This window comes from Penicillium cataractarum (genome assembly GCF_028827025.1).
Source record: "Penicillium cataractarum strain IBT 29864 chromosome Unknown utg000010l, whole genome shotgun sequence".
Lineage (NCBI taxonomy): Eukaryota > Fungi > Ascomycota > Eurotiomycetes > Eurotiales > Aspergillaceae > Penicillium > Penicillium cataractarum.
The window spans coordinates 1,012,315-1,026,077 of record NW_026622746.1 but is presented as its reverse complement, the minus strand read 5'-3'; the positions used below and the strand labels follow the sequence as shown (position 1 = coordinate 1,026,077).

Here is a 13,763-nt window from a genome sequence, read left to right as displayed (position 1 = left end):
TTTAGTTAGTATTTACATTTGACAGGCGTAATCGGTTAGAACTGAAGGCAGAACGAAGAGATATTGAATTTGCTTTCAGTTCTTTTGTAACATTAAATCCGTAATCTATTCTTCCTTAAAAATAGTACCCCTTATAGTCTCAGCACCGGCATAGTTCCCTGCCCGTAGCAGAGCAACGAGAGCATCACGGTCCCTTGCCCATGCCTCTGTGTGGTCCTGTATGTTGTCGCGTAAGAGGGCGGAAGCTGCTTTATCCAAGGCAGAGAGTGCTTGAGGGCATTGGTTGTAGTCTAGAATATTTTAGCGCAGGAAGAATATTAGGAGGATATACAAAAAATACATACCGATGTTGATGACATCGTCCGGGTTAAGGCCATAGATCTTCTCGATCGCTGCCCATTCGGTGGAATTCTCCGGAGGGTGGACATCCAACCTGGATATTTCGAATGAGACTTCAACGGGATCATCTGAAGAGTGGGCATTGAGGAGGCAGGATATCCGCCCTGCAGCTGCTGCGTCAGTAGCCGGCGAGGAAACCACATTCGGAGAGCGGCCATCTCACCTGGAAGAATACCATGAGCATCGGTAGAAGAAGAGTCAGCCTTGCAGCCGCTGTGTCAGTAGCTGGTGAGGAAACCACTTTAACGGAGCGGCCATCTCACCTAGACGAATCCCATAACAATGCGCTCGACCAGCGGCGACGGCTGGACTGGTCAGCGTCGGTACGCTGACTATGAAATTGTTCAATCTCGAGAACAGCGATTTCTCTGAGGATCCCTGAAGACTCCGGGTTGCGGGTCAGATACCGGCTTTGGAGCAGACTGAGAAGCTGGTCGTCGCGGATAGCCCGATTGAATCGCCATTCAACAATGGCGTTGTCCAAATCATCGATGCTGAACCTGCTCAACAATCTGAGCATGGTAATACGGACTTCCTCCGGTGTAGTGAAGGCGGAGTAGTAGGCTAACTCTCGATAGAGGCTGTCTAGAGACGGCGGTGGCATGTTGTAGCTGAAGATGTATCGAGGTTAGCAGTGGAAGAAAGGGAGTAGTTCAAGTGTTGTGACTGACATGCACGGTGCAGGGACGAAAGGTGAGGCCAGTAGCTGTGAGAGGATGTATGAATGTGAGTCGTCCGGTTGCGAAACCTCAGAGTGTTAAGAAGAAAAGATGGGCAGATTTGGTGGAAATCACCTGTGAATTTATACCTTAGGAGCTCCCCTTCTAGCTCAAGGCAGCGACATCATCACGATAGGCAAATAAATCTAGGGGCTTCCGAGGCCTTCCGTAAGTTTGCCTAGGAAGTCTTCTACGGGACTTGATTCCATACTGGAACCTTTCGTTGTATAAATTACCTTGATCAATCCGTAATTGTTCGATTATACAGCAGATGAAGCCTTAGAGAGAGGTATAAAATACAAGTAATATTGATTTCAAAAACTTCACTTACACATCTTGACTGGCCCTTCTACAGATCCCTCACAATATGCAATATGTAGTTCAGACTTTCACCAGCGTTGCACAGCCAGACTTATCAGGAGCTGCGTCAGGCAACAGACTAGGGCAACTAGGACAACCAGACGCCCCCGGCCGGACGGGTCATCGCCCCGCATACACGCACCACCATTGTCGTGGAGATTACTTTGACCTTCCCCAACAGGTCCGTGAGGAGTAGGGTGGAATCGGGAGACATGCCTCTTGGACAATTAGCTTTGGCCCGCACTTAGTGGGCCTCATCCACTCGATTATCTATTCAGACGAACTGCCTATGAATCAACGCGCTTGAATCATCCGTTATGTGGCTGTGCGTAGGAATGAATATCAGGACTAAGGGAAAAGGTATGGCTTGTGGTAGACTGCTAAGCTATTAACCTGGTTGTCCTGGATGTCATAGGGGGTCGGGATTGGCGAGACGGGACGCTTGAGGATGGTGCCACTAGCTTCGAGGCGCCGATTCTCGCGATCTTCGAGTTCGAGTTCAGTGATGTCGGTTAGGATGCTCGGACCGGAGGGACTATGCCGTCTGTACCGACGTAGTAGGACCGAAAGTAAGGGGTCATTCCATTCACGATGGCCGTGCAAACCTGAGAATGGAGAAGATACCATGGAGATTAGTGATGTTATTTTGGAGTAGGACGTTTATCATGGCGACCTTTACGTCCTCCGGAGTGGCGAAGGCGTAATAGTACGCGAGTTCCTAATACAGGATTTCTAGCATGGCCGAAGACATCGTCGGAGAGGAAGTAACAGAGGTTGATGAGTGGTTGAATAGATTGGTTGAGAACGTCGAGTAACGTCCACGGGGTGACCACTCAGAGAGTGGAGAAGAGAAGGCGAAGCAGCGTTGGTGGAAGTTCCCTATGAATTTATATCCTGAAAGCTTTCCTTCTAGCTTAAGACAGCGAGATTATCACGATAGTTCAATAAACCTATAAGCTCATAAGGCCTCTTGTAGGTCTTCTACGGAACTTTATTCTAGTATTCTACAGCCAGACTTATCAGGAGCTGCGTCAGGCAACAGACCAGGGCAATATCTTAGCAGTCTACCACAATTCATATCTTTTCCTTTTTTCCTGATACTACTTCCTGCGTATATTCCGACAACGGAGGTTTCAAGCGTCTTTGATTCGTAGGCAGTTCGTCTGACTAGATAAGCATGTGAATGCGGCCACACTTAGGGCCGAACCGGATTCTCAGGGTGGATTTTCTTCTTCAACTCCACACTACTCCAGAAGAAGGGTCTCGTGAACAATTGTGATTACCCAAGTGGAATTGACATTGATGGTGGTGCGTGTGCGGACTCGTCCGGCCGGGGGAGTCTGGTGGGTGGAGGGGGTGGATGGGGCTGAAGCCGACGAGGTGGGACGACTAGGGATGGGGTGGCTACCTTGGGCCCGCTGGTTTTGGCGCTCTTGAAGTTCAAGGCGGGCGATCTGGCCCATGATGCTGGCAGCGGTGGGGTTGCGGTGGGCGTATCGACGAGCAAGGAGGCAGAGCATATGGTCGTTAGCCAGTGCCATGTAGAAAATCAACCTCTTAAAGGAAGTGTCAAAGGAAGTAATGTTGTTGGCGTTGAGAATACCGCGCATCGCAGCCTTTACGTCCTCGGGTGTCGCGAATGCGGAGTACTAGGCGATGTCCTGATACATGCTAGCGAGCGTGACTGAAGCCATGGCTGTGATGAGGCAATATCAGTCTGTGAAGACGGTGAAGTTGAGTAATTCGGCTGAGAAAGTGGATGGACGAAGAGGGGAGGGAGGAGGAAGCGAGAGAGTTCAATGTGTGTGTGAGTGAATGGTTGGTTGGCGAAACCTCAGAGAGTTACGAAGAAAAGGTGAAGCAGGGTTGGATGGGAAATGCCCTGCCAATTTATATCTGAGGAGCTGAGCTTCCGGACCTGGAAGGCAGCGATGGCTAGGTATAACCAAACAAATCCAGGTCCTTCCGAGAACTTCTGCAAGTCTGCCTAGAGAGTTAAGAAAGTCGGACTCGAATATAGAAAATACCAAAGCAGAATAGCAAACAAATAACGTGATTGATCCGGACGCTTCCATCTAAGATGGAAGCCTACCAAGAGAAATGGCTAGAAACACCCTGTAGAAGTAGCTGGAACAGGAAAATTGAATAAAATGAAGAATAATATTCCGACTTTTTTATATACACCGAACACCATAACAGCCCACCAGGACGGAAACATGCAATGTAGCATATGCAGGTAGAAGCCAAACAACACCGGGTATCATGACGGTCGAGGGGTAGACCAAGATAATGCAAGATTTTTGTAGACGAGGAGGATGGGAGGATGCGTCCGAGGTAGAGAACCCCATGCTCGCTTGGGGATAGGTTCAGGGCCAGAAGCCATTGCCAGGCTCGGTGGTCATGCAAAAGTCGAGGAGCTGAACCAGCCTTGATCCAAATGACCAGGAAGCGAGCAGCTACGCGCAAACTGCGGTAGCTAGCTGGGGAGTCCGTGGTCCAGAGCGAACCAAAGACTAATATGCACTAGAAGCCCACCACGAAGCATTTAAGCAACCTTCCTGCCAACATTACCAATGCCACGACCAACAACACTGATAATCACATCACCATCCTCATTCTCACCAGCGGCATCACGAATACCCCAGCCGGGGGCACCGAACTTGGACAGATCACGGGCAAGCTGGATCATATTAGGATCGGCGATAACCTCACGACCAACCTGCAAACGGCCCACGTCCTCGGAACCCATAGTCATAAGGGTCAACATAGTCGTAGCCGCAGCGGGGGGTACACAACCGCCCTTGGAAATAGTCTCGAGCAACTGGAAAGCACACTTCTTGCCAATATCCTCGGGGGCTTCACCGCCAGAAGGCGGGGAGGCGACATCAGCAGAGAAAAGACAGCCGGTGGAGGACTCGGCGACGAGGGAGAGACCGAATCCGAGGCCGATCTTCTTCTTGGCATTGGGATTGTTCTTATCCGGGGTCGGCACGAGAGGTGCTGACGAGACGTCGGAGAAGATATAAGTGTCTGGGCTGAGCGGGTTGAGAATACCACGGCAAGACTCGATCATACGGGCGTTGTTAGAGCCGGAGACACCAATCGAGTATGCGACACCGCGGACGCGCTTTATACGGCCCGGGTTCATCAAGTGCAGGGTCTTGGGTAGGCGAATCTGGTGGCCGAAAGTGAATTGAACTTCACCACCACCGCCGCGGCCGTTAGGACCGGGGTTAGAGCGTTTCAAGATGCGCAGCTCGACGTTGTTGAACATGCCGAATTGGTTGTACAGCGGGAGGATGGCGGTGCGGACGCTGTCAACGGACATATCGCCAGTTGGGGTCGAGGAGGTAATCACACCGGGTCCGGAGAAGAGGACCTTAAGAGGGGCTTTGGAGAATGGAGCCAACAGGCATAGAGGGATCAAGAAATAACTCAATCCACGGCTGCAGTTTGATGGAAGCTCATGTCTGATCACACCACCGCTAGCACCGACACCGCTGGCGCTACCAGTGATCAAGCCGGGCTTGTAGACAAGAATCGTGCCGGTGTACGAAATTTCCATTTGGGAGCCATTGGTGACAGCTTCGAGTAGGCGCAGGAAAGAAATCTCGTGCGGCGCCAGACCAGGGTTCGTGGGCGAGGAAGAGCGAATCTGCGAAATGTGCACCGTGCGGCCGGTCAAGGTTGAGAGGACCAGTCGATAGACAAGGTTGTGATGCGAGGTAAACCGCAGGGGGGCTTGGGATGTCGTCGCCATTTTTGCGGGTTGCTTGTCCTGGTCTTTTCAGCAGGCTCCGCTTGAAGCTCGGCCTGTCGAAAAAAGAAAAATCGACGGCGGAAGGTTGATCCGGTCCGGTGGATCGGGTTAAGTCCGAGGAGTCTGGGCTTTATCTCCGCCGGATCATTGTGCATGGCCCCGGGACAAGGTTGGACCCTTTGATTTGTGACATCGTACCACCGAGAAATATTCGAGGGACTTGGTGGTTTGTTTAACCTTGTCTTTTGGCGAAGTATACTACGCATTAATTCACGATGCTTCCTCCAGCACTCAACATTCCAAAATGGTATTCACTTCCCTCTACGCCCCCCCATGCTACCCCTCCGACGAGGAATGATTCATCGCGGGGAAAGCATCCACATTCAGAATCACGAACCTGAATCGCCTCAACAGAACTGGCTAATACGTATATCCCATTCCAGGCTCGAGGCCAACTCCCATCTCCTACAACCACCAGTCAATAATTACTGCGTGTACCACCCCTCCTCCCCGGCAACAGCCGGCTACACAGTCATGATCGTCGGCGGACCCAACGCGCGAACAGACTACCACATCAACACGACACCGGAATTCTTCTACCAATACCGAGGGTCAATGTTGCTCAAGACGGTAGACACATCGACGACGCCACCCACTTTCCAAGACATTCCGATCCACGAGGGCTCAATCTTCCTGCTACCGGCGAATACACCACACTGTCCAGTGCGCTTCAAGGATACGGTGGGCGTGGTGATGGAGCAGCCACGGGCAGCGAATGCCGTTGATATCATGCGGTGGTACTGCAGGAACTGTAGTGGAGTTGTATGGGAGAAGCAGTTTGTGTGCACTGATCTCGGGACGCAGGTCAAGGAGGTGGTGGAAGAGTTTGGTGCGGATGAGGAGAAGAGGCGATGCAAGGCTTGTGGGGAGATTGCGGCGACGAAATATGGCGAGGGGGAATTGGAACAACCACCCTCGCATCCTGAATGATGGAGTCCTCTAGACCTAACTGGGCTGTATGAGTAACGAAAGAGGAGGGTATTGTCGTGCGCTACATTTTACTCGATGCCAAGCTTGCACGACGGCGAAGAGAGTCGTATCATGAATGATGAATTCAACATTCTTAAAAGACGATTCCCAAAACGCGCTATTGAGAAGGCCCCTTCGCTTCTCATTGCAATAAGGAACGAATTCGTTACCCGTGGCACAGAACGATCATGGTTGGGGTATGATGGATTAGGTTTATATTATTCTCTACATATGTGGTGTGTAGAAAAAGCAGTAAGGTACGGCCAGGACCGAATCCCTGGTCAGGTCTCAGGTGATACACCGACAATATTTGACAAAATTTGACAGCCATGAAGACCAGCGCAAAGCGGGCAGTAAAAAAGAAGGTTGGGGTTGAGGTGAAATTAGAAAAAGAAATTGGCAAATGAAGGCCGGGCCTTGCAAGAGAAGCAAGTCCCACGAAGCGAAAGGCAAAAAGTGTATAGACACGCTTGAGAACGAATGGAAAGGTCCGAAAAGGGGACAAGAGTAATACATAGGGTTGAAGGGGGAAATAGCAAAGACCAAAAATGACAACTTTAGATCTGATGTCATGCACGAGGGCAAAAATGGCAGAGATGAAACATGTACTAGAAAGGAGTCAAGGTGTAAACAAAAGTAGAAACCAGATGGATCACTCCCCAGATCCTCGGGTTTGCTCATCTTCATTCGATACCGTAGGCATCACTCACATGGTCACCATGGCCCATTATTCATCAAAAGGACAATCAATACTCTCATGGCCATCTCGTTCGCAGAGAGCACACCACTTTGACTCGTCAATGACTCCGGATGTCTTGCCAGCGATAGGGGCCATGGATGAACCCAGGCCGCCAATGCCCTTCAGACCCTCGATCACAACGTCGCGGCCAGTCTTCTGGGAGGGCACGCTATCCGTGTGGCTGTCGGTAGAAGCAGTGTGGTTCAATGGCGCATGATCCTCGGTCGGTGCTTCAGTGGGCTGTTCCACTGGTGCTGCGGGGGTCTTTTCCTTGTTGGCTCCGGAGCCAAACATGCTGGTGCAGTTCAAAATATCGTGACCGCCAGTCTCGCAAATTTCACACCACAAGGCGTCGTCATCTGAAGAGCGCTCCGACTCGGGCATGGGCTCCAAGCGGGGCTGGGAGGAATTGGAGAAGCCGCGGTGGTGTTGTCGCTGCTCGTTGATCGGCAGGTCATGCCAGTCATTCGGGACCACGGTGCGGTCAGAGAGACGGTGAGCATGGTTGATGTTGTGGTTCACGGAAATGTTGCCCGAAGAGTTTGAAGGCTTGTGCTGCTGCTTTGGCGAGAGGGTCACCGTAGAGCTACGGTTACGACCACCACTGACTCGCAATTCCTGCAGTTCCCGTTCCAGTTCCTCAATGCGAGTGTCCTTAGACTGGGTAGTTCCCTCAATTTCCTGCAGACGTTGCTCTAGCTGAGAAAGCTGCTCAGTCTGATCTTTGTAGGTTTCGGCGGAGCCGTTCTCGCCTAGGCCAGCAGCGTTCGGGTGGCCCCGGCTCAAGGAATGGATGATAGCCTTGAGTCCACGGATCTCATCATCCTTCTGTTCCAGCTCGTGTGAGCCTCGAGAGCCGTCTGCAGAATGGGCATGCTTGAGAGCAGTCGCTGACTGATCCCGCTCCTTCTTCAGTTCCAACTTGGTCCGTTCCACCTCGCCGCGGAGGAATTCGACCTCGGCCCTTGCCTCGGCCTCGCCCCGCCTTGCATCCTCGAGGCCTTCTTCCAACTCCGAGACCAGCTCTTCCAGCTGCTTGAGCTGCTGTGCCACAATCTCGACATCTTCACCGCGGTTCTGCAACTCGTTGTTTTGCTGCATGAGCTCGTCCAGCCGCTGTTCATAGACCCGCTCCGTCTCGGATGCGGCAATCTCCAAGGTATCCAGGGTACTCCTGAAGTCTGCTCGATGACCGTCAAACTCGGCAGTCAATTGGGCGATCCGTTCATTCCTTTCACGTAGCTGCGTGCGAATATTCAGTGCATCGGGCCCTTCTAGTTCCTCCATTGTCTTATGAAAATCGCTGAGCGTCTTTGCTTGCTCATCCAGCTGCTTATCCCGGTCGAGTAATTGCTTCTCCAAGCTCTTGATCTGGTCCTTCAATTCCTGTGTTTCCGCGGACGACGGCCGGTGGAAGTCTGAAGGCCTGCCGTACGACGAGGCATTGTCATCATCCAAGCTGATTCGTGAAGGTGGTCGATCAGACAATCGGGAGGGCGCCTTGATTGGGCTTCGTGGATATCCATTGATGGCAGAGGTCCTGGAGGCTGCGGAGGGTGTACGCAGGCCACCAAGGCTGAGTTTCGGGGGAGAGACGGAGGTGCGCGGAGACTCGGGGCGAGGCAGAGACGGTCGGCGGATTCGAGGACGAGCCATCGATGGGCTTGGGCCAACTGATTTGCTGAAGTTTGGCGGGGGTCGTCCAGGAGTAGTAGGCACGGCGAAGGTGTTCCCCGATGAAGATCCAGATCTCCGCGTGACATATTTGCTGTTGTTCATGGGCACGAAGATTCCCGAGCCAGGGACGGAGGTTGCAAAGTACTTTCGTCCTTCCACATCACCGCTATTCTTGCCTCGTTGCGAATGTTCAGGACCCAATTCAATGCCGGCGAAGCGACCAGGCTTGCCCGCGACGGTTCCGAGGTATTTGACGGTGCCGTACATGCCACCAGGCACGTTGACGATATCGCCGACCTTGATGTCGTCAAAGGCCGCCATTTTTGCAATGTAGATACCGACCGGTACGCGAGTCAACAGGGGTGATCGGGGTTCGACGAAAAGATCGAGGGGGAGATGTTGGAGCGGGCGGGGAGCAAAAAAAGTGCAGTAGATGGACAGTCAGGAGGAAACTAAACAATCAAAGTGCCGGGCCCAACGTAGATCATGGTTGTTGGGCTAAAAGCATAGACACCCAACGACTCCAGGAGAAATGAATAGAAAGACCGTAAAGAGCCCCAGCACGACGGGCAGATGTACAAGGCGGGCAGAAAGGGGGGATGGCGGGACAACAAATAAACCTGAGGAGTACTTTAGTGAAGGCCGTACAGTAATACTACCGCTGTACTATGGATTCCTTAGCTAAGGACCGGGTCCCATGGATCTCAGAGTGGAACTCCCGCTCCACCGTGCGTAATCCTCTCTCCTCGACGACTCTTGAACTTTGCTTCCTGCATATCCCTCCTTACCGTTGAATCCCTGCTGCACCAATCCCTGACACCCAGATTTCCGTGGTTCTTCCAAATACTACGCTGATCGCGGGATCCCAGCGCGTCAACTGGTCACTCCTCAATCCTCCAAGTCGATCATCTATCCCCATCCATCCGGAAGCTCCATTCACGTCATGGCGCAATACTTCTTCGACCTCCTTTACAACTTTACAGATTGCATGTGCTGCTTTCCAAGCACACCGCAGCTGAAGATCAACAACCGGAGTTTTAAGCTTCTGCGACTGCTAGGCGAGGTATGTATCCAGCAAATTGGCCAGCTTGCGTTTCCCCAGATTAGGCAACCTGTCCAGATAAGACCATGGTCCAAGTACTGACAATTGCGCCTATTCATACAGGGCGGTTTCTCCTATGTATACCTCGTCCAAGATAAGACAAGCTCGGAATTGTTCGCGCTCAAGAAAATCCGCTGCCCGTTCGGCCAAGAATCCGTCTCCCAAGCCCTGAAGGAAGTCGAAGCTTACGGCCTGTTCACGTCGCAAGATAATATCATCCACGCGATCGATCACTGCGTCTCGTCAGAATCAGGATCCAAATTCCGGTCCGATGGCGGCGACCCCGGTTCGAAAACAGTCTACATTCTGCTTCCGTACTACCAACGTGGCAACCTCCAAGATGCCATCAACGCCAACTTGGTCAATCACACGCGGTTCCCGGAGAAGCGGTTGATGATGCTGATGCTGGGCGTAGCCAATGCGCTGAAAGCTATGCACCAGTATCGGGTTCAGAGTGGCTCGCCCTCGACTCGGAAGGCGAAGGGCGTGCGGAGAGAGGGCGAGGAGGCGGATGAAGAGCGGACAATGCAGATGAAGCCCAAGCGGCGCGCCAGCCATCGCCAGGATGATGAGGACGAGGAGAATGAGCCGTTGATGGATGACGAGGTGACACAAAGCCAGGAGGGTGTGCAGGAGGGTGGTCTGCGTCCCTATGCGCACCGCGATATTAAGCCTGGTGGGTACCTTCTCGTTATCACTGCTTTGATTTCCACCGATACCCGAGTGCTGACGCTAACTTCTTTCAACAGGTAACATCATGATCGATGATGATGGTCAAACCCCTATTCTGATGGACCTCGGTTCCCTCGCCCCAAGTCCCATTGCCATTACATCCCGCTCCTTGGCCTTGGCAGTCCAGGATACCGCCGCCGAGCATAGCACGATGCCTTACCGTGCTCCAGAACTATTCGACGTGAAGACGGGATCTATCATTGATACTAAAGTTGATATCTGGTCGCTGGGTTGCACGTTGTACGCTTGTCTCGTGGGTAAGAGCCCCTTCGAGGCCCGCAGCGACGAGACTGGTGGTAGCTTGAGCATGTGTGTTCTCGGCGGCGACTGGCGCTTCCCCGACGAAAAGACCACCGCCACCAAAGGCAAGGGCAAGGTCGGCGCTGCCGATGCCGATGCCTCGTCCGGTAGCAGTGAGCAAGTGATCAGTGGCCCTGTCAAGGAGGTTGTTCGCAAATGTCTTCAAGTCGAACCGGCGGAACGGCCGGATATCGATGAGCTGATCCAAATTATGAAGGATGTCATCAGCGAGTTGCCGGACGACGATGGCATCGCGTAGGCATCCTTATATCGCATCATATTTCCTTTTTCTTCTGTCTTGTCTTTTCATTCTCATTTTCCTTTTCTGTCTCAAGTTTTTTTAAGTTCCCCGACAGGCTCGGCAGGACTGTCTTGCGCGCGGTTTGAGATTTTGGCGATCTGTACAGTATAAGCCGAACATTGTTACACTTGGCATGTAATTTCGAATTTGTGTCTTGATTTGGCGATTTACGTGGGATTTATTGAAGTATTGCACATTCTTAGTTGGATATTAATGAATGGATTTCTCCCGCTTCAGTTAAGCCCGTTGCATCGTTACTTGCCGGTATAGATGAGCTTGATATCGGGTACATTCAATATACCCTCATGATGACGAAACATCGCCATCCTGCATCTCAACCTCGCGAGTTGCACGTCCGGCATCTTCTAACAATTCCTCCCTAACCTGAAAAGTACGATTGAGTTTGCTATTCTGTTCACCATGAGCCACCAATTCAAACCAGACACGAGAGGATTCGAAGTAGCCGAGTGGTTCCCGGAGCGAGTTCAAAACAAAACCTGTTATCCGCACCCTGAGCTTTATACTTACCTCTAACCTCCCAGACATCCAACTAACATCCCCAGTCCTCCTAGCAGGCTTCATCCGCGGCGAACTCGCCGCCACAACAGCCGATGCCCTCGCCCACGGCGGCGCCGCCTGCATAATCTTCACCGGCCGCTCCCAATCCGAAGTCGAACCCGCCATCACCCACATAAACCGCAAACACCCACAGACAAAGATCCTCTTCGTAACCGCCAACACAGCCAGTCTATCCAACATGCGCGAAGCAGCGCGGACAATCAAGGGCCTCGGCGTTCCCATTGACGGGATCGTCTGTTATCCAACCGTTATGGCGGCGGATTGGGAGAAGACAGGGGATGGAATCGAGTCGCATTTTCAGAATAATTATCTCGCGTATTTTGTGCTGGTTAATTCCTTGTTGGAGGTTATGTTGCCTGGTTCGAGGGTTGTGTTGATGACGACGAGTGTGAGGAGGGAGGCGCCGGCGCCGGGGTGGGAGGATATTAATTTTGCGGTGAGTAGATACATACTCTTGTAGAGATATGAAGTACTTAATAGTGGAGATGAGGATGGAAGTGGGCTGACAATTGTACAGAATGGCGAGAGATATCATTCTCTGGATGGGTACTCGCAGTCCATGTTTGCGAATATCTTGTTCGCCAAGTCGCTGGCGCAGATATGTGCTGAAGAATCAGTTGCTGCGTTCTCGGCTAATCCTGGAAGTCAGTTATGACCTCGCTAACATATTATACTCCGCTATTTGTTTGAGCTCAGCTTATAAAATGCAGATACCAAGACCAACGTGCAGACGTACGTCTCGCCCGAGGATATAGCATCATGGTTGCAGCGAAAGAAAGAAGGTAGGTTAAACAATGGTCCATTGGCATACTCTACAATTTGCGCTTTCACCTCTCGAGGTCAAATTCTGATATATCACCAGCTGGTGAGGACCTGCCCATCTTGCTTCAACAGGCCCCCAAGTCACTATCGCAAGCAAGTGCCACCATTATCCGAGGCTTGCTTGACCCAATGCTTGCAGGTAAGTAAGACACATGTTCCCCTCACCCATTGTATCGTATCAAGTGGAGCACGTCAGTAGACTAAGCCTTGGGGCCACCAGAACAATCCGGCGCATTCCTGGACAACTGCAAAGTCCTAACGCTGCCGCACCTCGATTTCCCAATGGGCCAAGAAAGTGCCATAGCACTATGGAAGCAAAGCGAAGTCTTTATTGAGGCAGCCGGATTAACGCAAGTTGTCTAGAAGACATCAACAACTACAGTAGGCATCCAGACATATACCGGCTGTTGGGGTAGCTCCATCATGCCGAGATAAGCTTGCGGGGTACCTGTTACCTTTTAAGCGACAGTTGATGCCCTTCCAGGATAGGAAAGCTTTCATCGGACCAATGGATAGAACACCAGAATTGATAAGAGATTGCGTTGAAGACTGGAGAAGCGGGAAATTGTCCGCCAGCGTGAACGTGTTGTTTGGAAGCTAAATCATTGTAGACGAGTCCGCCACCGTCATTTTCTCCGCAAGCCCTGGCGCTTTGACCTAGTGGATTGGGGGCGTGTTATTGGTTTGTGCGTTGCTGGGCGGCTGGGGGCGATAGCTTGTCTTTTGTGTCGGAATGAGTTCCGGATTGTGGTCTTTGTGGGAGGGGTTCCTTTGGGGTATATCTAGATGAGATAAAAATGTACTTTATGTAGGTGAGATGACGGATATTGAGTCTCCTCAAGAGGTCTGGATCCGGCTATATAGACGAATGATCTGCCTGGTTCTTATCATTGCACTGGCTTGGGGTAGGAGTCGTATCTAACGAGCATTGAACGGTCCTTTTCAATGCTTCCGACCCCTCGGAAGACACGACTAACATGATCAAGAGTTATCGTGTTGATTTGCCACAAGACCGTAGGCCTGTCGGCACTAGAAATAGACACCGAGCAGCAGCGCATACCCCATGCTTCATTCTCTCTGTGCGCAATCATCCAGGTTCATAGTAGATAATAAAATCATGATAATGACACCCAATCCCAAACTCAACACTGTCATCGACCAAGCAGAGGCGACGATCGCCTAAAAGATGTCTGGTCAGTGCGGGGAAGACTATCACTCCCAACTGTACCCACCGCTTATCATGC

At 51.7% G+C, this 13,763-nt stretch overlaps 7 protein-coding genes across 7 annotated transcripts; 3 read left to right on the top strand and 4 right to left on the bottom strand.

Moving 5' to 3' along the window:
- Positions 1-105: 105 nt before the first annotated feature.
- Positions 106-1,003, bottom strand: N7496_012504 (uncharacterized protein; the record flags this gene model as incomplete). Its single annotated transcript, XM_056705417.1, has 3 exons — positions 106-290; positions 345-433; positions 663-1,003. 3 exons carry the CDS (start codon positions 1,001-1,003, stop codon positions 106-108), a joined length of 615 nt encoding a protein of 204 aa, XP_056549315.1.
- Positions 1,004-1,826: 823 nt separating this feature from the next.
- N7496_012503 (uncharacterized protein) lies at positions 1,827-3,088 on the bottom strand (the record flags this gene model as incomplete). Its single annotated transcript, XM_056705416.1, has 3 exons — positions 1,827-2,022; positions 2,084-2,196; positions 2,762-3,088. The coding sequence occupies 3 exons, from the start codon at positions 3,086-3,088 to the stop codon at positions 1,827-1,829; spliced, it is 636 nt and encodes a 211-aa protein (XP_056549314.1).
- Positions 3,089-4,023: 935 nt separating this feature from the next.
- N7496_012502 (RNA 3'-terminal phosphate cyclase-like protein) lies at positions 4,024-5,238 on the bottom strand (the record flags this gene model as incomplete). Its single annotated transcript, XM_056705415.1, has 1 exon — positions 4,024-5,238. The coding sequence occupies one exon, from the start codon at positions 5,236-5,238 to the stop codon at positions 4,024-4,026; it is 1,215 nt and encodes a 404-aa protein (XP_056549313.1).
- A 333-nt stretch (positions 5,239-5,571) lies between these two features.
- On the top strand, positions 5,572-6,228 carry N7496_012501 (3-hydroxyanthranilate 3,4-dioxygenase; the record flags this gene model as incomplete). The annotated part of the gene is made up of 1 exon (XM_056705414.1): positions 5,572-6,228. The coding sequence occupies one exon, from the start codon at positions 5,572-5,574 to the stop codon at positions 6,226-6,228; it is 657 nt and encodes a 218-aa protein (XP_056549312.1).
- A 766-nt stretch (positions 6,229-6,994) lies between these two features.
- N7496_012500 (CAP-Gly domain containing linker protein BIK1) lies at positions 6,995-9,004 on the bottom strand (the record flags this gene model as incomplete). The annotated part of the gene is made up of 1 exon (XM_056705413.1): positions 6,995-9,004. The coding sequence occupies one exon, from the start codon at positions 9,002-9,004 to the stop codon at positions 6,995-6,997; it is 2,010 nt and encodes a 669-aa protein (XP_056549311.1).
- Positions 9,005-9,626: 622 nt separating this feature from the next.
- Positions 9,627-11,076, top strand: N7496_012499 (putative serine/threonine protein kinase ENV7; the record flags this gene model as incomplete). Its single annotated transcript, XM_056705412.1, has 3 exons — positions 9,627-9,746; positions 9,849-10,461; positions 10,535-11,076. 3 exons carry the CDS (start codon positions 9,627-9,629, stop codon positions 11,074-11,076), a joined length of 1,275 nt encoding a protein of 424 aa, XP_056549310.1.
- A 462-nt stretch (positions 11,077-11,538) lies between these two features.
- N7496_012498 (putative oxidoreductase, short-chain dehydrogenase/reductase family) lies at positions 11,539-12,882 on the top strand (the record flags this gene model as incomplete). The annotated part of the gene is made up of 6 exons (XM_056705411.1): positions 11,539-11,617; positions 11,682-12,133; positions 12,158-12,341; positions 12,408-12,479; positions 12,560-12,658; positions 12,740-12,882. 6 exons carry the CDS (start codon positions 11,539-11,541, stop codon positions 12,880-12,882), a joined length of 1,029 nt encoding a protein of 342 aa, XP_056549309.1.
- Positions 12,883-13,763: the final 881 nt, after the last annotated feature.